Source organism: Struthio camelus, chromosome 2 (genome assembly GCF_040807025.1).
Source record: "Struthio camelus isolate bStrCam1 chromosome 2, bStrCam1.hap1, whole genome shotgun sequence".
NCBI classification, from domain to species: domain Eukaryota; kingdom Metazoa; phylum Chordata; class Aves; order Struthioniformes; family Struthionidae; genus Struthio; species Struthio camelus.
Genome location: NC_090943.1, coordinates 125967095 through 125990036, shown reverse-complemented (window position 1 = coordinate 125990036; position 22942 = coordinate 125967095). Strand labels below are relative to the sequence as shown.

The 22942-nt window shown below is 41.8% G+C and overlaps 2 protein-coding genes across 2 annotated transcripts; both read left to right on the top strand.

Moving 5' to 3' along the window:
* The first annotated feature begins 376 nt into the window (after positions 1-376).
* MRPL53 (mitochondrial ribosomal protein L53) lies at positions 377-10499 on the top strand. The gene is made up of 3 exons (XM_068932439.1): positions 377-530; positions 2160-2272; positions 4042-10499. The coding sequence occupies exons 1-3, from the start codon at positions 442-444 to the stop codon at positions 4167-4169; spliced, it is 330 nt and encodes a 109-aa protein (XP_068788540.1). The 5' UTR covers positions 377-441; the 3' UTR covers positions 4170-10499.
* Positions 10500-16473: 5974 nt separating this feature from the next.
* Positions 16474-21621, top strand: LOC104153551 (fatty acid-binding protein 5). Its single transcript, XM_068932438.1, has 4 exons — positions 16474-16653; positions 19366-19538; positions 20487-20591; positions 20730-21621. The coding sequence occupies exons 1-4, from the start codon at positions 16578-16580 to the stop codon at positions 20778-20780; spliced, it is 405 nt and encodes a 134-aa protein (XP_068788539.1). The 5' UTR covers positions 16474-16577; the 3' UTR covers positions 20781-21621.
* Positions 21622-22942: the final 1321 nt, after the last annotated feature.

The window sequence follows — 22942 nt, the reverse complement described above, 5'->3', positions numbered from 1 at the left end:
GGCGCAGGAACTAGAAGCAGCCCATCGACCCGATGCTCTGAGCTATATTTAAAATTTTCACGAGAGCGAGTATCTACAGAGAAACATCCCACACCGCTCGGAGGCTCCAGCACCTCCTCCCTTCCCAGCGAGGGGGGACCACAGCTCTCCCCCTCCCCAAGGCTCACCCCGAGGACTGCACCCACTCCCCGAGCCCCACAGCGACGGTTTTTCCCCCATCACGCCGCTTTGCTACAGGCGAAAGCCCGCCCCGCCGCGCAGCGGGCGCCGGCAGCCCTCCCGCCCGCTGAGGGAAGCCGCGGCGGCCATGGCGGCCGCGCTCCTCGCACTACACCTCCCAGAAGCCTCAGCGGGGCCGAGGAGACGCCCGCGCCTTTTTCCTCCCGCGGCTGCTACTGCGAGAGGGCTGCTGGGAGTTGTAGTAGGGGAGGCGGAAGGAAAATGGCGTCCAGGATCCGGGTGGCGCTGCGGCCCGTGAAGAGTATCCTGGTCCGCTTCTGCCCGTTCGAGCCTAACGTGGAGAGTACGAGGTGAGGGGCTGCTCCGACCCGGCTCGGCCCGGCCCCGCCGCCGGCTCCGCGGCGCCTCCCGCCGGCCCGGTCGTGGGGCCGTGCCCGGCGCGGCGGGAGGCGGCCGGGGGGCGCCGCCATTTCCCCCGCCTCCGGCCTTGGGGCTTCCCTCGCTGCTTCAGTTTAAAGAGCTCCCCTCATACGGCCGATGCTCGCAGGGTTTGGGTTTTATGTTTTCCACAGCAGGTGTGAGCGCTAGACGTCTGTCCTTTTGTTTGTTTATTCGGGGGCTGAGATTATCCTCGCAGCCTTTAATAGTTCGGCGGTGAACTAAAAGCTAAAGCTGTGACCGCAGTGTGGCCTGTGCCCCGGGACCCTCCACAGAGCCCTGCCTCGGTGGCTCCTCCGCAGCCATGCTTGCCGGGTTGTCGCGCAGTTGCGCTTAGAAATACGGAAGGTAGTTCCCCAAATAAAAGGGACGGAGTAGAGGCCGGACCGGCTCCAGCTGTTGCCCTGACTGCATTGGTAATAGAGGTAAAACGCGGCAGTTAAAACGACTGCCGCTGCAGTACCATGTGGTTTGCTGTCACTAGGGCGAGCAAAAGAAAGAGCACACAGCAGGAGCGAGTCTGCAAGAAAATGACATGACTTTTTTGTGCATCCTTTGAGGAAGGAGCTCCTGTTCACAAGCTTCTGTGTCTGCTTTGTGCTTTATGAAACTGTCATGACGTTGGTCTTCGAGGGCTTGGAGTTAGCATGGCTTCGTAGTTTACTTTAGTCTTGACAGAACCCTAACCTTTTTTTAACGATTGAGAAGACGCTATTTTTGTCTTAAGGGCTATATCTCTGTGAAGTATTGTTGGGATGCACGCTGCATTAATTTTAGGCAAATTTGTAGAAGATCTCCGTGTCTTGAGTATAGCCTCTGGCATGCAAATGTGTGTGTTTAACTCTTCCAGACTACTCATACAGATGCTGTTTTCTCAGTTGCTGAGGATGTAGGTGTGGGATTAAAGTTACTGGTCCAAATGCTTGTAAGGGGAGAGAAAGGAGGAAACGGTAGCTGCTGTGTCTTGGTAATTGGCTGCTAAAGAGATCTAAGTAATTATGCTTCCGGAGTGATGCAACTTGTACAAGTTCTGCATGGAAGGAATATAAAATGTCATTTTGCATAGACTTGCGCACACATCTACTATTAAAATGGTCGTATTAAGACAAGTTAATCTAGAATGTCTTTAGGTCAACTGAATGTTAAGTAGATTTCATACATGTGAGAAACCTGCTGGAAACAGATATTGTTAAATAACTAAATGCTGTCTGAACCCAAACAATGAAACAGTAAGTAAATGGCCTATAAAGAAAAAATGAGAATGACTTTGCTGATTCTGCTTTTTCAATATTATAATTGAGCTGACACAAATGCAGAATGTGCATATGCTGGATATTTGAAAAATTCTTTGATATACTTTTTATGTGTTAGCACATAACACATCCATTTGAATTTTTAAGACTGATTCTCATAAGAAGTACATGTCTGAAATTATTAAATGAAATTTCTGTTTTATTTATACTTTGATCAGCTAGCAACATCAAGCTATTAAAATTAATTATAGAAATATCTATAAAATACTTTTTCAAATGTATTTTCAGAATATTTCTTCAACGAATATATCATAAAAAAATCTATGACACCAACAGGAACTGTGAAGTGACTACTGATGTGAGACATGATGGGTCTGAACCACTTGTAGATGTTATGTTTGGTAAGGAGTTCATTTTTAATCTTTGCAGAAAATCCTTCTAGATTTAGATTGTTATGGTACTATTATTTCTCTATTTTTTTTTTCCTCCCACTTGTGGTTACTTTGTCTTCATTCCAGTCCACAGGTATATGTTTACAATTAAGAATAAAAAAGAAAGAGGGAATTACCAGCAGACTAATGTATAGAGAAATGTGTATATGTATCTTCACACAACAGTTAGATCTGGTGGATCTTAGGTCAAAGAGCTGATTTAATTTTAGGCTGGAGTCCACATTTGAACTGACATACTTGTGCACCCTTGCAACTCAGGTAGAATTCCAGTGAATGTAGCTCTGTTTCAATGTAAAAATATGTTCACATTCTGTCCCTTTTATTATGTTATTGTGGCAGAGACATGTTAGTCTTGAGAACAGAAAGTTGAATGCTTGAGATGCTTATGCGTGTGAGTAACTTGCTATCTATTTACTGAGTGTGAAGGAACAGCTCATAGAGATAAGACTTTCCATGTACAGAAGGACTTACAGAATGAGATCAACTGATCTATGACAAATTTCTTGGTTTGCTCTGAAAGTATAATGAATATATATTGCACCATATGATCTTTAAAGGTCCCTTCCAACCTCAACCATTCTGTGACTCTATGAATCGGTAGGGAACTGATGGTGAAAATTTTGTCAGCTCTGGAAGCAGCCCAGAGTCCAGGCTGTGAACAGATGGCTCTAATCTGCTTTTGTTCTCTTTCCTGGCTGCATCGTCTTTCCTGCTGTGCCTTAATGGCCCAATATGGCAGGTAGCCCACTAAAGTTTTTATTATTATTGATCCTTGTTACGCAGTTTTCTTCCAACTTCCATATATTTAGTGAATCTGTAAGTATATTGAACGCTCTTGACGTTCTTGGCTTTGTCATTACAGTGTTGACTATGCTTTCTTCTCCCTTTCCCATGCCTCTGCCTTCCCATCCTTGTCTCTAACTGTGATGTATTAAGACCTAAGTAGCAAAGCTTAATGTTTCTCACAGTGTAAAACCAAAACCATATATTTTACTGACGCCAAGGGCTACCTCTCTGAACTCTTCGCTTTCTAAGAGCTGATGATTTTCCAAGTGAAGAGTTTACAGCCCTTGTAGTTGGCAAACATGGGGCTGGAACTTGGAAGCTGTGCACAGTATTGCGTTATATGGGTTTGAGTATGTGTCTTTTATATTTGCAAATATTTCAAAAATGAAATATTTCATTTGGGCACTATACTTAACTTCTAATGCTCCTTCTCTATTTTAACGTATTTTTTTCAGAATTTTACAAATCCTCTTGCTCTCTAGTTTTAAATTACAACCACCAGATTGCATAAACCAATTCATTGTTTTGGCTAAAGAAATAAGTCAAACAGACCGTATACAATGTGCTGCTAAAATGCTGAGCCATGTGTGGAAATTATGCCTTCCAGTCCCTTCTACGCCTTTTGTTACGTGACTTTCAGAGCATAGGGTGAGCCATTCTCATCAAATATGTTTTCCCTGTAGGTATATCTAGAGAAACACTTCTGATTTTTGGATGGTACAATACAGAAATAAAAATTGTGTATGTATTGTGTGCAATTTAATATGTTATTTGTTCTTACAGTGTTGTATAACCAGATTCCTTGCTAAATAATACTTTCTAATCAAATAAGATGAGCAGGGTATTCAGATTTATATATATGAGACAGAACTGCACAGTAAAGCAATTGTGACTTAGACTTCGTGAGTTCTTAAAACTTGTTCCCTTTGCAGCTGATGGAGAGCGACTGATAATGAAAGGAGCCAACCTGACAGCAGTAGAAATGTTAACAGCGTTGAGCTCCAGATGTAATGCAAAAGAGCTTAAAGCAGAACAGAAAAGCAAGAAGAAGAGTCCCTGAAGAACTAAACAAATGTGTTCACGTTTACGTGTTTCAAAAGCGACAGGCTGCGTAAAGGCTTTTCTCGTGTGCAACAAAATCTGAAAGGGAAGGATGGCCAAGTGCTGACCAGTTTAACATGCAGCAGAATGAACCCTTTAAATATTCCTGTCTCTTCCCCTCAAGGAAAATGCACTGGAGCAACATATCTTTCAGCACTAGCAGGTCGAAATGGCTTATGCCATTTTGTGCGTCTTTCTAACCGGCTGTCTTGTGGTCACCCGTGTGTTGGACTAAAATCACATCTATTTGCATATGAATAATGGACATTTGTTATTAAATTAATAAATGTTAAAAATCAAGACAGATCTCTTTAAACATTGTTTCTAACACGTTCTGTTGTTCTGTACAGTGGAATGTAAAATACTATTAGAATGGTAATAATTTTGAAAATTATTAAATGCAAATATCTGAGAAAAATTTTTGAAATATTCATCATTGACTTTAGTTGAGGAGCGGCAAGCTGCAAATATAGTAGATTTTATAATACTCTGCTTGTCTCCTGCTATGTACCTGCCTTTTCTTCCTCTCTTTTTCTTGTAAGTGTGAGATTTGATGAATGTGAACTTAGCCCAGCAATTAAAGTGACAAGGTAACGGGACTATGAACACATAGTAAAGCTACTCATCCTGCAAAGAAGTAGCAAAATTTAGCTAAAAGGGAAAGGCAAGTTAGTGTTTTTGACAGTTAGAGGAAAGGGCTGTCTTTGAAGTTCAGTTTTGTAATGTTTTTGTCACTCGGTTTTGAGGAATTTCATTAAACATGCTGTAAAGATCAAAGGAAGAACATGACTGTGTTTATAGCTTTATATACAAGCCTATTATTTATCAAAGTAAGTGTTTAGGAATCTCATCTGTATTGTAGAGTGCTGTGGATGTGGGAGGGCTGATTTTTCTTCAGCTGTGCAGGTGAAGGTGTCAACTGCTCGTGTGTTTCATACGCATCAATTTTATTCTAGTTTAGTTATTAATGAAAAAGTAATTAAAGTTCTAGTTTCTAGGTCAAAAAGTGTAGTCCTGAGTTGAGAGGTACTGGTCCTATTTATTGTTAATCAGATGCCTGACTTTTACAAAAATGTAATACATGTATTTTCAAAGGTAATTTTGCTGCAGATTTAGGACACAAATCTTATATCTAAAACTAGATTTGCTTTATTTTTGGTGAGGTTTGTAAATGGCTGCTGTCCTTTATTAAATTAACATCATATTGTGTAGCAACACTATCAAGGCAGATTTTTGCTGACTTCTTAACCAGGACGCTGAAGTCAAGATGATATCTTCATGTTGCGGAAGCAGATCTGTGCTAAAGATTTTGTGGTATTCTGTGATAACCTCTTTTCTTCAGTGTGTTTGGAAGAAATAGATGAGAAGAAGAGGATGAGATAAGATAATTGGGGCAGATGTGTCAATGAAATTTGAACACGAGAGCAATATGTTTGAATTATTTAATCTGGGATGGATACCAATTCTGCAGTCAGTTATTACCCTTATTATTAAGCCGCCAGCTTTACGAAGTGGTCTCAGAATCCTAACTCCTGAACCTGCTGCTGGGCTGTGTTCTGGTGGAAGGAATTCTGAGAACATCTGAAATTTTTTGAAAGAATTTCTAATCCTGTGAAGCTAAAAGAGCATCTTAGAAAGTGGAACAAATAGAAGAAAGGCTCTTCAAAGGAGATTTCTGGTTCTTTTTTTTTTTTTTTTTTCCAATTTAAAAGAATATCACATAGCGTGACTTTGAAGAGTCCTTACCGAAGAAGCCTTGCACAGAAGGTGAGGATAGATCAAGTGGAAAAGCACTGCAGAATTGCTAATTCATTCCCCAGTTGATCGCATATTTGTATGCTCAAAAGCCTTCTTACAGTAATGTATCAGAGGTATGAGATAACCTTCTTATTTTTTGTATTTTTTTTCTTTAACAGTTTATACAGCAATAGTGCTAGGCAACTTTTGCAAAAGTTGTATTTAAGTATGAAGCATTTCAATACATCTTAAAACCAATAATTAGCCATTTGCGGGCACTTAAAGAATAAAACGAGGGTTAAGTAATATCAGATTTCTAGAGTGATTATAAAAGGACCAGTTTTTAGTAAGATTACTCTTAGTCTTTGTGTCAGCGCAAGGTTGAGGTTCATGTTTATGAAGAGAAAAGGGTGAAAAATGAAGTTCCCAGTTCAGGTTTTTCTAGCCAAAATAAAACTTCTCCGCTGTTGAAGAAAGGTGATTTTTCTTTTAGTCTAAAGAACAGGCATCTGGCTCTCTATGGACATGCTCTTACTAGGCATTTGCATTTTAACCCAGAGATGCCAAACCTTTTTGCTTAGATTAGACAAAGGACGTATAGTATAGTCACTGAGAGATAACTGACGATTCAGTGAGCAAGGGGTCAGCTGATGCTCCCTGTGCTTTGTGTGCTGCTGTGAGCTGCAATTTGCAATGGAAAAACTCCCATATATTTTGTGCATGAAAAAGTAGTAATGACTAGCATTCAAATATGTAATAAAGAAAATCATATAGAATAGAAAAAAAAAAGCTAAAGTGCATTCTCAACACTGACTAGATTCTGAAGTGATATGAATAAGTGATATAGGCAAGGAGATATTCCTCTCATTATTGTTCTCTGCCTGAGAAAATTGTTATGTTCATGTGTAGAACTTTATTTCCTGTACTGTGTAGGTAAAAATAGATCTGTATTTTTCAAGTATGTCAAAGATAATCTTGAATGAACTTAATCTGTAAGTACTTAAAGAACTTTTTAATCTGAGCTGTTCATAGATCAGCCTCAGTTGCTGCTCCTGAGTGATTGAATGAAACAAAGCAGAGTGACCTGCTGTTCGGACATTTTATTGACATGCGCAGTCTAGGCTGTGTGGATATACAGGGTATTAAGGTCATTTGTACAGCACAAAGCCATGCTGGATGCGCATTGACTTTGCCCATTGTTATTCTCTAACCCACAAATCTTGATTTCTCCACCAAAAACATGGGCTCTTGCCTAACTATAAGACGAACTGGAGCAAGCCCCCCAAAATACTGGGATTAACTAAATACAAATACCACACCATGTAGGACAAGTAGGATTTCTGATAGCAGATGATGATATTAACATATCTAGACCTTTAATACCGGGTCATTCTATCATCTTAGACCTGTTTATCATACGAACAGCTAGTTATGTAGATGTTCTTGTCAACATGTAGGGAAGATAGTCCTAAAGGAGATGAAAGTGCTATGCAGATAACAATAGATGGCCGGGGAACTCCCTTTTTAAAATGCCTGCAATGTTATTTTTAGAAAAAGATAATATCTTTAACAGAGATTTAAGTAGGAACAGTAATGTTATTGAATGTTTCTACAGGGAGTTTTACCTGCTAGCTGGTTCGTACATTCCAGTGCAAATGCTGTTCCTCATCGTTTGCAGAGATCTCAATTTGGGCAAGTCCATGCTATGTATTGCAGGAAAAACTGGATGCAATGCAGTATGCTACGCACACCCAACCTGAGGAGTGGAAGATGCTTTAATTCTTTAAATTCTTTCAAAAATGATGCAATCTAATAGATAACTATGATTTGTCAACACGCAGAAGGCATCACCTACTCGTTTCAGAAAACTGCCCGCAAGTATTTGCACTGCTGGATATGCAAAATTGCTCTAATTTTGGTTGTCTTTTCCTAATTCCTCAGCTACACTGTAGGAATTTTCAATGATTGAGAAGTTAATATGATGTAATGAAGCACGTGAACCCTCCGCATACACACACCCCCAGTATAGGTTGAGCACGACTGTCTTCCTGCCCACTTCATCCAACAAAATGTGCAGCCACTTTCTCTGAATGCAAGGCCTTTGCTTCTCCGCTGGATGGTTTGGAGCTACCTTTGACTGACAGCTCACTTATCAGCCATTCCTCTCTGAACTGCACCTCCCCTCCCTTCCTCTTCTCACTTAATATCCTTTTTCCTTCCTGATAATATTTGGTCTCATCCACTCCTATCTTTTCCCTCTGGAAGGCCTAGGTCACTCTTCTGAGCCTTTTCTGTGGTCTGCCAAGAACTTAGAGTAGCCAAGAGGCTTTGCTCCCAGCAGGCTGCTGCTGCTTCTGTCCTTCCACCCCAGCATCGCTCTATATTTTGAGAAATGTTGGGCCACAGCAGCACAAGCAATTAGAGGTGTGACTGCTCTCTAATCGTCTTTTATTGAACAACAAATCATCTTTACATTGAGTTGGTCTTCTCAAGATTTTACAAAATTAAAACTGTACCCAGGGATGTGTAGAGGTGTGAGGATGAAAGAAATTCCATGTGCTCATCTGTTTTGATTGCATCTTTTATTGTAAGTTTCAAACATTGTACTTGAAAGCAAATTAATGTGAGCTTAGAGACTGTACTTGATGTAAAGCAGACTCATATACTGGCAGTACTGCAAACAGAAGTTACTAGCACTAGCACCTATCAAAGGTGATAGCTGCATTGTGCTTTACTGAATGAGCCAGGTTTGACTTGCTAACGGGAGAAGATTGTCTCTATTAAGACATAATAGCTAGAAAAGTGAAGTAGCAGGCCTGTTTGTGAAGGGAGTGCTCAGTTAAAATAGAAGCAAACCCTGGGAAAGACCAAGTCCTTCACAGTTTTTCGTAACCTGTAGACTAACAATCTCTTCAGAAGGTTTGGAGGACAGGCAAGAGGCAGAGCAACGTGCTCTTTCTTTACCCGCTTACTGCTTTTTCTCTGTTTCTTTTGACCCCTTCACCCTTTTTCTTCATGACTTTCATTCCCCTAGTGCTCTTATTTTTGTTGTATTAGATGTTCTGTAAAAACCTTTGGGCCAGAAATGTGGTAATTAGTATACAGAAATGAAATTCTTTGTTAATATTTGACTTTTGTTCCTTTAAAGTGTATAGTGTCTTGGGTTTTTCTTTCTTTCATGCTGATGCCTGGAATTTCTCTGGCTTCTCACTAAGGTAGGAGATTAGAAAGTTTAATAAGTACATCATGAAGCTATTTTTAAAATTCATCTAGATAAAACAGCTAGCAAAGATTTAGCCATTATACAGATGCAAAACTCACAGCTAAATGACAAATATCCTAAGTATATATTTTTTAGAAGTAGTCATTCCTTTAATACAATTAATTCCTTTAATACAATCAACTTATTAGATAGCTTAGTAACCTCATGAAATAATTGAACTTGTCATGAACAATAAAATCTTCCTGTTTTGTCCAAAGGAGGTCTTCAAAGTTTATGGATCTTTCAGCATACCCTGAAGGATACCAAATTGAAGATGTTCAGGTTGAAGGGGAAGCAAACTGCACGGACAAGATTTCTTTTATGTAAATTCCTACAAGCAGCTTCATACAGCAAAATAAATCAAATCCAATGCCTTAAGTTTCAGCAAGCTGGCAAACAATGCAACCTCTCTATTTTCTGAGTGAAATCTTGACTGCATGATGAATGACATGGCTATGGTATTGCTTTCTTTATTGTACATAGGATTTTTTATGAATAAAAATGACAGAGAGGAAGAAAGAGTATCTTGCCATTTCACCACTGTGGGAGAGCCGCAGAAAACGGAAAGCTAACTAAAGGTGTGGACATAGCGTATGGTTCTCGTACTGAATGTGACAGCCTTGCAGATCGTAGAAGGAAGTTTGGGTAAGAGTGGTCATTGTAGAACTTCATGGGATTCCCTTTCCCTTTGGAAGGAAGAGATCAGGTAGCAGGACAGGGTATTGGCTGCACTTCTATTTCTTCTGTTTCAGTAATGAATAGTTTTGCATTGTACATGCAACACAGTTACTCAGTTACTCCTTTTTGTGGGTGCTCGTCATGATGCTGTGCTTAGGTACCAAAACAGTTCTAACACAGGTCCCTCTTTTTTCTTACACATGTCTTAATCTGGGTAGGTTGTAAAGTATTTTTGATGTGAGCTCTCTGCTTTATCCTCACAGAAGTAGGAACTGCATAGCCTATTTGTAATGCAGAAAAATTGTTTTGTCTAGGTTGTGTTTTTCCCCAAAGTTCTCTCTAAGTGATCACTGAAGCTGTAAGATGTATTATTAATTCTTTCCCTCCACTAATTGGCATCGGAGTCCAAGATGAAGTAAAGAAACAGTGGAGAGTCAAAGACTGTCTCTTACTGTAAAAACAGAGTCGCCAGCTTACAGAAGGGCAAACAGCAAATTTGTCATCTCAAACACAGTTCATGCACAGACTTCCTAAACTGTCTTTTCATTATCAGTTAATGTGAATGGTTCAAAGCACTGTCATGAATAAAAGAAATAATTATTATTTTCGTGATTCTTTTTTCAGTCTCTTTTTCTATGCGAGGTTTTATAGAACTCGTCTTGCATATCCATTTCTCAAGTGATTTTACAGTGCTTACTGGAAATGGCAAGTTTAAGAATTGGATGATTAATTCTTCCTTTCTTTCACATAAGCTAGCTCACTATCAAGTTAGACTGCCCCCTACTATACATGCTCATGCAACAAGAAAAAGTAGCAGAAACTATCTTGTGGCAGAAGCAGAGGGAAAATTCAGGCAACTGCAATGTAATTTCCTACTTGCCTACACGTTTTCCCTGGCCTAAGTGTTAGATTCATGAGATCAGATCTAAAGAAAGAATCAAGGATGTGAACCCAAATACAATGAGTCTTTTTAGGTCTAGAAGAGGAGAATACCTGCCTGTCCTGCATGGCTGGCTGAGATGCCAGAGGCAAGCGCTTTCTTGGAAGGAGGTCTTTTGAACGCTAGTCATGTGACATTTGGCAGACTTGGTGTGTTGGCAATGGTCATGGGATGGTGGTAAAAACTAGTTTGAGCTTCAAAAGGTTTTTCCTAGGTTCTTTCTACAGTCCATGACAAAGAAAGTCCATACTTCAAGGTGAGTCAGAAATGGAAGCTAACCCTTAGAGAGCCTCTCTCTGTCGTCACTGGCTCTAGGCAGATGTAAGGAGTCTAGTGCTCTTTGGCAAAAGTTAGTCTAACTGTTATCAGTACCAGCCTGGGCATCTATTTTACACCGAAGCCCTTCACACCCTGGGACAAAGTCCTTTGGGAGACCCAGTGTGGCAGACAGACTATTCCTCACGCACCTTGATGACAAAGTTTGTGCAGCACAAAGAGCCACAGCCAACAGCCACTTTCACTCAAAAGCTGCCAGAGAAAGGTGGTGTTACCTACATCACACCTGAGAGGCAGGGAAGAGGGTTAGGGCACTTTCCAAGGCTGTGGTGACACTAAACCCAATAGTCTCCTCAGCTGGGGGAGACTCAAGCTCCCGCTTTCCTGTGGTAATAGCCAAGGTATAACACAGCAGGGCACAGGGGACGTCTTTACTCATGCTACGGGTGTGCTTCTGTGCAGAAAGGAAAGTACAAACTGTGAGGCTGGGCGAGTATGCCAGAGGGAAAATGCGATTCTCCAGACCACAGAGAAGACACTTCCTCAATAGAGCACATGTTGCAGGCCCTGTCCTCCAAACTGCTGTATATGTGATGCTCTGGTGATGTCCTGAGAATGAAAAGTGGTGCAACGATTATAACTATAACCTAAACTTTTTCCTGCTCTTATCTTTGCGGTTGTCAAGTAATATGCTTAGTAAGTAAACTCTGCTTATAATATGCAATTAAAAATATGGTTTTAATGCTAAGACTTTATACACTCCTTCTAAAATCCATCTGACAAGTCTGTAGTTTGTGATTCTAAATTTCATAAGCAAATTACTCCTTGTTTTTAGAAATATTTCTTTTATGATTACTTACTCTAAATCAGTTTGCCTTTCATTTGACTGAGCGGTCCTTGCCCTTATGTCCTTATTGTTTGAGCCCACAAAGAAAGGACAAGGAGGTTTTTTTAAATTTGGTTTTATTTATGGAGCTTCGGGCTAGTTTTTATATATTCTGAGTTTTCTGAAAAGCCGTGCCAGATTACTATCTTTCTGAAAGTCTCTGTGAGGAGGTATATCCTGCAAATGAGTTTTTCCTTTATGTAGATCAAAGGCCTTTTCAATGCTCAGACTACAACTATGTGCAATTTGTAAACATCCTAATCTCTTCTTTAACCTCTTTGTGACTGTGCTTATTATCAAATTCTGAAGATAAATAAAAATATTTTCATACTGATGTGAGGATGATTACTATTCAGGGTAGATGCCAGTGGGATTTCTAAAAGCTTCCAAAATTAGACACAAGCTCCTATATCTGATGTCACTCCGAGCTGGCACGGAGCTGAAATGAGGTCATTTTCCTCTGAAATGTGAAGTCTGGAGCTGCTTACTGCAGGCTTTTGTGCTTTCTCCCATCGTTTTGGGCAGGGTACATCCAGTGAGCTGTCACAATGTTGCAGTGGTAAATTTTACCATCAGTGTAAGCATTTCTCTTTAAACTTGTTTTGAACATGCTGATGAGCGTGTGCAGAACATATGCTGAGGTTGACGGTGTGTTAATTGCATTATAGTAATGCTTCGTGGCATCAGCTCTGATCAGGGCTCGAACTGGCCAGATACTGTATGTGTACAAGTAACAGCCAGCTTGTCCCTGGCAGCCTAAGCAACAATGTCTAGATCCATCACAAGGTCTCCTTAGAGGCTAATGCCTAAGACTAAGTCCGTGCTGGGGAGTAAAACAGCTTTGTTTTGACTTGAAAACTGAGATTTATTGCACAAAGCCCATTGAGAAAATGCAGGATATGCCCAGCTCTTTTAACTCAGAGGTAATGAAATACCTCTATGCTAGAAAATTTTGAGCATATTGACATACAAATGAAAACATGTAGGTTCATGTGTTGCTTCATAATCCCTGGTCTAGTATTGCCCAAGTAATGAGCTTCTGAGCTTACCTGTGCCAGCTATGTGACCATATGCAACCATAACACGTGTTTGATCATGTCTGCCCAATGATGACATGGCTGGGAAAGAAAAACCACGCTCGAACAGTAAGGAAACAGAAACAAAGCTATGCTACCTATGCAATTTTTCTCATCCATACCTTGGGGGTGAGTAACTATTATTCATAGGCTGTTTTCATTTTTTTCACAGCTAGGTGTAGACTGAAGAGTAAAATTTGGGCTGTGCTGTCCAGTTTTCCTGGCCATTTCTCAAAGCTTTGTTAAGAGGTAATCTCGTCTATGAGAAGCCTGGCACTTAGAGAAGGTGCTATGTAGTATACATATACTAGAAGGAAGGTGAGATCTTCCCTCTTACACAGTAAGACAAAGCATACTGTTATCAGATTGGGTTCCTTCCAAATTAAACATATGGGCTTTTTAATGAGTAAAGGTCTAGGGGAAAAGTTGCACCTCCTAATCAGCGATATATTGCAGAAGAGGAGGTGGTGCTCTGCCCTGCCCAAGCAGCAGGTATTACTACTCCGAAAGAGAAAGCCTGGCTTGGCTTGCATGCAGTGGGTAAAGCTATGGCTACGTGAAGAAAAACCTCAAGCACTGCTGGCCACAGCTTCCCAACTGCCATTGGGTGAAGCATAGCTGTGCTACGCACAGTTGCCCAAAGGAGTGGAACGAAGGTCTCTTTGCACTCTTTTCCCTTGGCCTTTTTCTTTGCAATTGGTAATAAAGGATTGTAATATCCTCCTTCCTACGAGACTCAAGGGCTTGACTACCTTGGGAAAACATTCTCTCTGGCAGGCCCAAACTGCCAAACAGGTGGTTGCTTCTCACTGTGGCTACGTGTTTTCCGTGCAACTAGCTTTCAAAAGAAAATTTACAGTTCTCAATGTAAATTTTGATTCTGCTTCTCTTGGACAATGTATAGCCTAATCTGGAGACAAAAAGAACTTCTCTCAGAGAACTTCAGCTCTTTGCACTGAAATAGTAATATATGGCATACAAATTCAATGTATTCCAGTATTAATGTATGTATTTGCTGCTTCTATTTGGGTATATCTAGACAGGAGAGCAGACTACATGCATGACACTTGGAAACATTTGACCTTGAGGTTAGCCCCAAATCAGACAGGAATACAGATTTACAGAGAGAGATTCCAGTGGGTTAAGCGTCTCTGAATATCTAACCTTGTTATTTTGTCTCCCAAAGTAGGGAAATGAGTTCCCTCATCTTTGAAATATTTGACCAACACACAGTATTCATACACTGTACTGTCATAGTAAAAAAATAATGTATATTTTGCAGCGCAGCCCACATGTATCTTACCCAGAAGGAAAAATTTCTGGTCACCTTCAGTAGACTTTCTCTGATGTGTGAATACCACAGATTTCAGTGCTATATTCCGCTTCAAAGAATTTTCAAGATGTGGCATTGACAGTCCTCCTTATCACGAGATTAATATACAAAACATTAGATTTTTGTAAAAATTGAAAGAGGTATTAACTATTTTCAGAAAAAAAAAGAGATAAGATTCTCCTTTCTTGATAAAAAGATGATCTTATATGAATTTACACACCTAGAGCTGAAAAATTGTGAGGAAAATAAATTCAAGCAAAAGGTTTGTAGGAGGATTCAAAAATGTAAGCAACCTTCAGCATAGGTAGATGGCTAGATCTCTGTATACTTTGGATCCAGAAATACTGTCTCACCACTAGATGGAAATAGTGGATTTTTCATCTTTTGTTGCCTTATCAACACCTTTATCTGAATACTGTTTGCATGTCGTAAGCCATCTGCCGACAGCGCTGCAGAAGTGTACATCAGAAATTCTTTGCTAGCATAGATGGATTAAAGCCAAGATTTCTAGTTCTAGATAATGTCCCCATTTTACAGGACTGAAGATTCCTAACTCCTGAAAGATGGTTCTGTTTGATCCCTAATCTAATTGCTTTTAATTTATGCTTTCTGAAAGCAACCAGAAAAGAACTACAGGATACACAGCATTTTGGTTCCACTAACATGAATTAGGTAGTAAACATCAGCCTAATTTAAAATCTACTCCAGAGTCTTTTGTGCAAGACAAAAAAGTGGAGGGAAGCTGGAAGTCTTGTGTTACAACGTACCTATTTAATGACAAAAAAAAAAAAAAAGGCAATGTGGCTTGCTACTTTATGATCAGACGCTATAGCATTGTTTGCATATGAAAAGAAAACATACAGTCAGAGAAGTGGAAGGTAATTAAAGGCAGCTCAGTAGGGAAGGATAGTTAAACAGAAGGATTTTTTTTTAAACCCTCTATTAAAAATGAGCTAATTACTTAGTATATATAAATCTGATCTTTTTCTATAAAGTTTTGAAACTTCTAACTGATTCATTTTAGCTTTACTAGCTTGCATCACTGTAGAGTCTAAAGAGAAAACTGTACTTCTGGCTTTTAGTGCACCAAAGCTTTCAGGTTTGTGACACCTTGTGGGGTTGCAAAAATCCTAGGATTTTTGCAACCAGCTAGCCAGCACAGAGACCTTGTTGTCTTTGTCTGGTTTTGACATCCCTAGCGCAGACTCCTGGCCACTGTCACTCCATCGAAAAAATTCCAGGCACTAGGCATATCTGCCAGTCTTCCACATCTTCCATATTTTTTTTTTCCAGTCAGGAGTTGCTCTGGGTTTCATCTGTTCTGATACGGCCAAAAGAGGCAGATAACAGCACAACCCCAATGTGGGAAACATCATCTTTGGGGTACATTGGAATTAGGAGTTTTGTGGTGCGTTAGAAGCGAGTAGCTTTTCCAGAAAAAATGCGACAGTGGCTTACTCTGCGCTCACCTGATAGAGCGTGACCAAAGATTTGCCAAAACCTCACAGGACCGCGTCACCGCGTGTGTTTTGAGATGGTACTTCTGAGTCAGTCTGCATCAACAGCAACTGCTCCGTTTTCCCTTAAGAAGCAGAAATCAGGGCGCTGTAGCGTAACACGCGCTGGGACCAAGGCAGCGAGTCGCGTTTTATCCAGCGCTGACGGACGAGGCTGCACCAAGGCTGAGATTTCCCCCGCGTACCGCACGCACCTGCGCGATTTTGCCTGACCCCCCCCCCCCAAATAAAAGGCGCTGCCTGCTCCCTCGCAGGCCCGCAGCAAGCCACACATTGCGGCAGTTAGTTCACTAAGGCAGGATACACCGAGGGCGTCCTGGGTGCGGGGCCGGGCTGGCTGCGTGTGTGCGCGCGTGTGCGTGTCCGCGTGTGCGTGCGCAGGGGAGGCGCGGCGCGGCGTGCCCGCTCTTGCCGCCGCCGCGGGCGGGCCGGGGCCGGGCGGGGACTGGCCGGGGGCCGGGGCCGGGGCTGGGGCGGGGGTGCCCGGGGGCCGAGGGCCGGGGCCGGGGCGGGTCGCGCCGGGCGCCCCATTGGCTCTCGGCGGCGGCTGGTGGCGGCGGCCCCGCTATAAAGGCGGCGCGGCCCCGGCGCAGCGCGTCCTGCCGCCGCGCCTCCCCAGGGACATCGCCGCCACCGCCACCACCACCGCCGCCGCCGCCGCGATGGCCATCGACGCGTTTTTAGGCAAATGGTGCCTCGTCTCTAGCGAGGGCTTTGAGGAATATATGAAAGAGCTGGGTAAGGAGCCAAGGGGCACGGGCGGGGGGGGCTCAGCGCCTCCAGCAGGGAGGCCGGGCTGCCCACCCCGCTCCCCCCCTTCCCCGGACGCGGGGCGGATGGGGTATTTTCGGCCGCGGGGGCAGCGGGAACCCTGCGCCCGGCTCCGCCGCCTCCGCGGCCGAGGCTCTGTCCAAGGTCTGCGGGGCGCTGCGCAGCCGCGGAGGAGGGGGGGGGCGCGGAGGGGCTGCGCGGCCAGGTCCGCTGCGGCCGGGGCGGGCGTTGCTCGCCGCCGAGGGGGCGCCCCTTGCGCTGGGGTCGGCCCCGCGCTTTAAAACGTGGGGGGATGCTTTTGGGCAAGGGGGCTGGTGTCAGCGTGCCGTCGGGCCGCTGCCCCCCGCTCCCCGGGCCGGGCACACACGGGCTGGCTCCCGGGGAGCTGCTCCGGCGTGGCGATGAGACCGGCTGAACCTGGTCCCTGGTTTGCCAAGGAGTCATCGCGGGTGTCTCCGCGCTAGGGACAGAGATACCTCAAAACTGGATGAGCTGCCTATAGCTGACTGAAGAGCTGGTGGCATTGCCAAAGACGATTTCTATTCTTCTGCGGGCAGCACCTTTGTCTGAGAGGGTGTCGTCCTGGCTTGCTATCCCCGCTTGCAGGTTAATACATATTTTGTAACCCTGAGTCGCTTTAAAAAGTACAGAATCAACACCAGGAGCCTATTCGGAAAGCTCAGATTTCCCACTTCCCTGTGAGCATCCTGGCCGGCAGGTCATAGAAACCTTGTAGTGTCTGTGTATAGCCCAGTGAATCCTGAATTATTTTCTGCGCTTTATTCACTCTGGAAAGCTCAGTTACTTTCTCAAAGGTAGGAAACGCGGCCTTGAATCTCCTTGGGGGGAGGAGAGGAAGGAGTCTAGGCCTCACATTCTTCATGTAAAGTATAAAAGGCATCACCGCATAGACTCGACAGATAGCGGTGGCTGCAACTGCATTTTGTGAGAGGCCTTTCAGTATGCATTAGGTATGAGCTGAGGATGTCTTCTAGACTGAGCCTTTCGGAAGACTTTGATGGAGGACGGGTGAGACTATTTAAAGCTCAGCTCAGCTCATCCATGTGGTGATGCCACACTGCTCACGTCTGACGAGCCAGAACGAGGCGCATGCCCAGGAAGCAGCTTTGCAGCTTCAAAGGAGAAATTAAGCGCTGCAGCCACAGAGCACCTCCCATATGTAGGCAGCAGCTGACTTTTTAAAGATTGGGATCTAAAAACAAACAAAAGTCACTTTTTTTTTAAATTACAATTTAGGCAACTGAATCTACCTCAAGTTACATTTTAGAAGCCTGTCCTTTTTATTGCATCTCACTCTTGCTGGCTACTTACACAAATCTCTGCCTTTGATCCTAGCGAGATGCACTACAAATGAGATTCTGCAGATTCTGCTCAGTCTGCATATAAGAATCTGCAAGGGTAGAGTGAAGAATTTTGAATGTTACTATTTGCCATATGGGGAAAAAATACATGGCTTGGGAAAAATAGGCTGCTCGTATCTGTTTAGTCAGATTGCAAGGTGTAGCTGATGAAATAACTCACTGAATACTCTGCACTGGACACCAGCAAAGGTCCGGGGGGGGGGAGTTGCCATGACAATAACTTCCATTTCCAGTCAGAAAACCTGAACTGGGCAGGACTGGTTTTTGTTATGGGCACTATTTTCTCATTTACACCCCTGAGGAAACTGTGATCTTTGTGTTGTGGAGTCAGCTGTCACTAAAGTAACCTACACACGCCAGGGGAGCGCTGTGCTGTGCTGTATGTGACAGTATTTTCTAACTACACCAGCGGCAGAGCACAGATGCTCACTTACTTGGTGGCACTTTCTGCTCCATTTGGTTGCTCATCAGCTCTCAGTTCAGATCTTCACTTTCCAGTCTGATGGATGCCAGCTTGTTACCTGAATACTTTCTTCTTCATATCTTCATCTATCAGATCAAAAAGACTGAGGCAAAGCACTTGAACAGTACACGTAGGGGCTGAAGCAGGGTGACTCTTCTGATGAAGAGTTTTGAAGACTGCTGTCTCAAGATGATACTCTTACTGTGCTGAATTCTGAGTCACGTCGCAAAGCTCATTGCTCTCAAGTTCCTTGTGCATGCGTGTGTGTGTAAGCTGTCTGAGAACACTATTTTGCATGATAGGAGTATTCTAATTCAGCATTCCTTACTTTGTGTATGGGATGTAGAAGATGAAATTTCAAAAACAGCGTATTCGAAATTCTATACAGAACTAAGGAGGGGGATATCTGGAGTAAGCTGAAATAAATATGCAGGTGGATTGACCTGTCAGCTAAAAATTGTCTGCAGAATTTCTAAAGCGTTCAAAAGTTGAAGGGAAAAATTATATTGGTTGCTGCTTTTGTTTGCTTTCCTGATTATTGCTTATTTCTCTTTAAAAAATTCAGTGCTGAATTTTGAGAGAGCTGCTAGTCCTCTAGAGGGCAAAATAGATTTAACTTTAGCTCTGTCCAAGCAAGACAATAACCCTGCAAATAAGTTTTTTCCTCTCCCATCAATGGATAATTAAAAACATCCTCTTTCTCTGTGGCTCTTGAGCTTTAGTTCTCAAGTGTACTTAAGTACCTAATTAAATGAGAATTAAATGTTCGAACTCTTATGTTGACCTAAGCCTTAGGGTTTAACTGACTATAATACTGTTTCCTTTGCTTTGCAGGTGTGGGTATGGCCATGAGAAAAATGGGAAGTATGGCTAAACCGGATGTTTACATTGTTAAGGACGGAGATACAATCACCGTAAAAACAGAAAGCACCTTCAAAACTTCACAGTTCAGCTTCAAGCTTGGTGAGAAATTTGAAGAAAATACATTAGATGGCAGAAAAACTCAGGTCAGTGTACTAGTCTTTCTACTGAGTAAACCCAGTCCTTTGGGTGATTCACTGAAAGATAGTATTTTCAAAAATAGTTTTGACACCTGCATTAACAATGCTTTGTTTGATGGACAGCTGCCACTGTAAGTCTCATTGAAATCAATTTGTTTCTCTGGACTAAGCAATCTGCAAATAGGGAAAAAGCTGAAACTAATAATATAAGACAAGCATTGTGCTAATAAAACTAACAGACTTCTAAATCCGTGTTAAAGGCCAAATTCCGCTTTATTTGAAGACAATGGAAAAATCCCATTGATGTTTAATCAGAGGCAATTCAGCCCTGCAGTAAACCTTACTGCTCAGTCCCTCATATTTGCATAACAAGAGAGTCTATTTCAGTGTGCAGTCGGAAAACTTATACATAGGGCATAAATGTGAATCATGGTCCCCAGTCTCCCGTTTAGAAGGCAAAGAGCTTCTCCCTGCCTTGAGTAGGGAGAATATTCATGCAAGAGGAGGTTAAACACAAGGAAACCCTCAAACATCTCTTTTCACCTCCTACTGTGAATGCTATCTGTGTAGCATTCCCCTCTTTCGGTCACACACTGGCAATCCATTTATTATTGTAAGATCAGATAAATGTGACACAAAAGCTCGAAGCCCAAATACAAAGAGGTGAATAGAGAACATCGTCTGCTCTTGTTAATTGAAATTGTGCATGCTGTCAAAGGTCTGCTTCATCCAGGCTTGTGTCAGAGCAGTGACTGAACAAACAGTGAGATAATGTAAGAACAGGATCAATGAAAAATTTGGGATAAAATCCTGGCTTTGTAGAAATCAATGGCAAAATTACTATTGAGTGAGCTGAGGTGGGAATTTTTCCTTTGAGGTAAGGTGTTAGAAAGCATCAGCCTTCATTCATCAAGCGCCATGGGTAAAATACTAATGTTCTGGTTCCTTTTCCAGACCCTTGTCAACTTAAAAGATGATGGATCATTGATTCAGGAACAGGAGTGGGATGGCAAGAAGACCATAATAACGCGGAAACTAGTGGATGGACAATTGGTGGTGGTGAGTTCAGCTTGCTTTCTGTTCGTCGAATGCTGCTAGCTGGTAGCTTGACATGTAACTCTAAGATCTTTACCTGCAGCCTCTTCTCTTACGTTCTATATTGATGCAAATTAATGAATTCATTTCTGTATCTTCTAGGAGTGTGACATGAACGGTGTTAAGTGTGTTAGAGTCTACCAGAAGGCATGAGGACAGGCCTTCATATTCAGTAGGAACTTGCGACAAACAACTCAGTTCAGTGGACAGAGCTCCTTTACACTCCATTTTTTCCTTTTCCCTGTTTTCTAGTATTTCAATGGACTGAGTAGCTGAGTGCAATCCTTTTTAAAAGCCGTGATGTAACTATTATGTAACTATTCTGATCTATTGAGGCTATTAAATAAAATTTTCAAATATATGAAGTGGAAATGTTGTTACTATAGTGGAATTTTAAAGTGAGGTTTTATAAAAACTCAGTTTGGTTTTACACTTTACTGGTTTCAGTTCAAGATAGCACTATATCTTCTCCCTGATGGTAAGGGATGGTTAATGGCAAACTGAATTTTGACCAACCTTCCCATCTTTAATTGATAAAGTAGTAAACTCTGGAACAGGAAAGCCATTCAGAGTTCCACCTCTGGAGTTGTTTCTAACTTGCAGCCTACAAAGTAACTAGAACTGGGTGGGCATAGGTAGGAGATAAGCTTGGTTGGTATTTAAATAAAGGAATGCATTTTCAGAGGTAGGTTTGCTTTTCTTTTTCATGTTTCAAATCCAGAAATTTCCTACCTGAAAAAAATATGCATACTAGTGATCCAACTGGCATGATTAACTTAAGAAACACATAAGTGCTTTGCTGAAAAGAAGCCTTATTTTGAGAACACTCTTTGTTTCCTAGCAAAATTCTTATTTCCTGCCTAGTAGCTTTCTGAAAACTCTTAACCAAACTCTATTGAACTATTGCCTAAAATTTAAAGCATCATTTTTTTTTAGAACTGGCTAGAAATGGAGTTTATATGCTTTAAAGTGCCATAATAAATAATAGGAAATATCTCTGTGTTGAGTATTACTTTTACACTGGCTGGGAAGTGGACACTGCTATTCTTCCAAAGAGATGTCAGACCAGACTAAAATACAAAGTTTAGGTCAAGTTCTGTCATGCCAGACAAAGAAGTCCTATAAATGAAACTGCTTTGCAACAGGTCATGGGCAGTCTGCTGAACCGTGCAATCACACACTTCTACTTTGCAGCATCAGTCACTGCAAAATCCATTGCTTCTTCAATCCTATTGGTATTTTTAGCTGATCAGTGTAAATATCATATTACTGAGCTCTCCCCAATAGAGGTGAAAAGTCTGTTCTGTTTGCTCATTTTACTAGACATGAAAAGTGAATTTTCCTGTAACTTTGGATCATTTATCTCTTTCATAATTTCCTATTTATGAATCATTACTCCTGTCTATATCATCTGAAGGCATTTCTAGACGGAGGATATTTCTTACAATTTTTTTTCATACTCTCTATAAAATCTTTCCTGCCCCCTAACTTCTCCTTTATGCGTTGGCCAATCTTTATATCACTTTTATTTCGTATTATTCCTGATTTAATGTGAACCCTGAAGGTCTATATGATATTCCAGTATACTGGACATTAGAAAAGGTTTTTATGTTATTAGGGGAGGGAATCCCCATATAAACAACAGCAACAGGAAACAAACTGATGTGAAAAGGAACTTATTTTACCATCAGAAATACACTCAATAGTAGCAGGAGAATGGATGCAGAAGTCCATCACATAATGCAAAAAACCTGCCTCCCTTCCAAAAGAAACAGAACTTTGCTTCTTTAAGCAGTACATTACACCCTCTTTCACTAGTGTATCACTTACAGCTGCCTGTTTAATCTTCTGATACTGCGCAGTGTTAACTGTTTATCTTTCATTTGGATGGAAAAAGCTTCCAATGTCTTTTATAGGACATCCGTTTTGATTACAATGAGATCATTTCTTGTAAACCCAGAGGCAGAAGAGTATCTTTTTAGAGCAATTTCCTATGGAAAAAAAAAAGAAGGCTTATGAAGTCTGTGTTTGTGTGAGCATGTGTTTCCCTCTATTAATTTTTTGAATATGCTCTCTGATTTCAGCCACGTGTGAATCAGAGGCTAGAGGTCCCAAAGATAGTTATTCTTCTACAGGTGTCTTGAAAATAGGTGGCCTGATAAAGGAGAAAGGCCATTAAAGGGCCCTGGTGATAGAAAGGCTGCACATGGAAGTCTCACTTTATTTGACATTGAATGGAAGAAAAACATTATAAGCACTCCTGGCACACATAAAAGTTGTCTTAGATACCGTAAGGCACATATCAACAGGAAACT

Coding starts and splice junctions, on each gene's coding strand:
- MRPL53 (XM_068932439.1), top strand. CDS start 442: ATGGCGTCCAGGATCCGGGTGGCGCTGCGGCCCGTGAAGAGTATCCTG. Junction 531..2,159: donor CCTAACGTGGAGAGTACGAG/GTGAGGGGCTGC, acceptor ATGTATTTTCAG/AATATTTCTTCAACGAATAT. Junction 2,273..4,041: donor ACTTGTAGATGTTATGTTTG/GTAAGGAGTTCA, acceptor TTCCCTTTGCAG/CTGATGGAGAGCGACTGATA.
- LOC104153551 (XM_068932438.1), top strand. CDS start 16,578: ATGGCCATCGACGCGTTTTTAGGCAAATGGTGCCTCGTCTCTAGCGAG. Junction 16,654..19,365: donor GGAATATATGAAAGAGCTGG/GTAAGGAGCCAA, acceptor TTTGCTTTGCAG/GTGTGGGTATGGCCATGAGA. Junction 20,592..20,729: donor TGGATGGACAATTGGTGGTG/GTGAGTTCAGCT, acceptor TGTATCTTCTAG/GAGTGTGACATGAACGGTGT.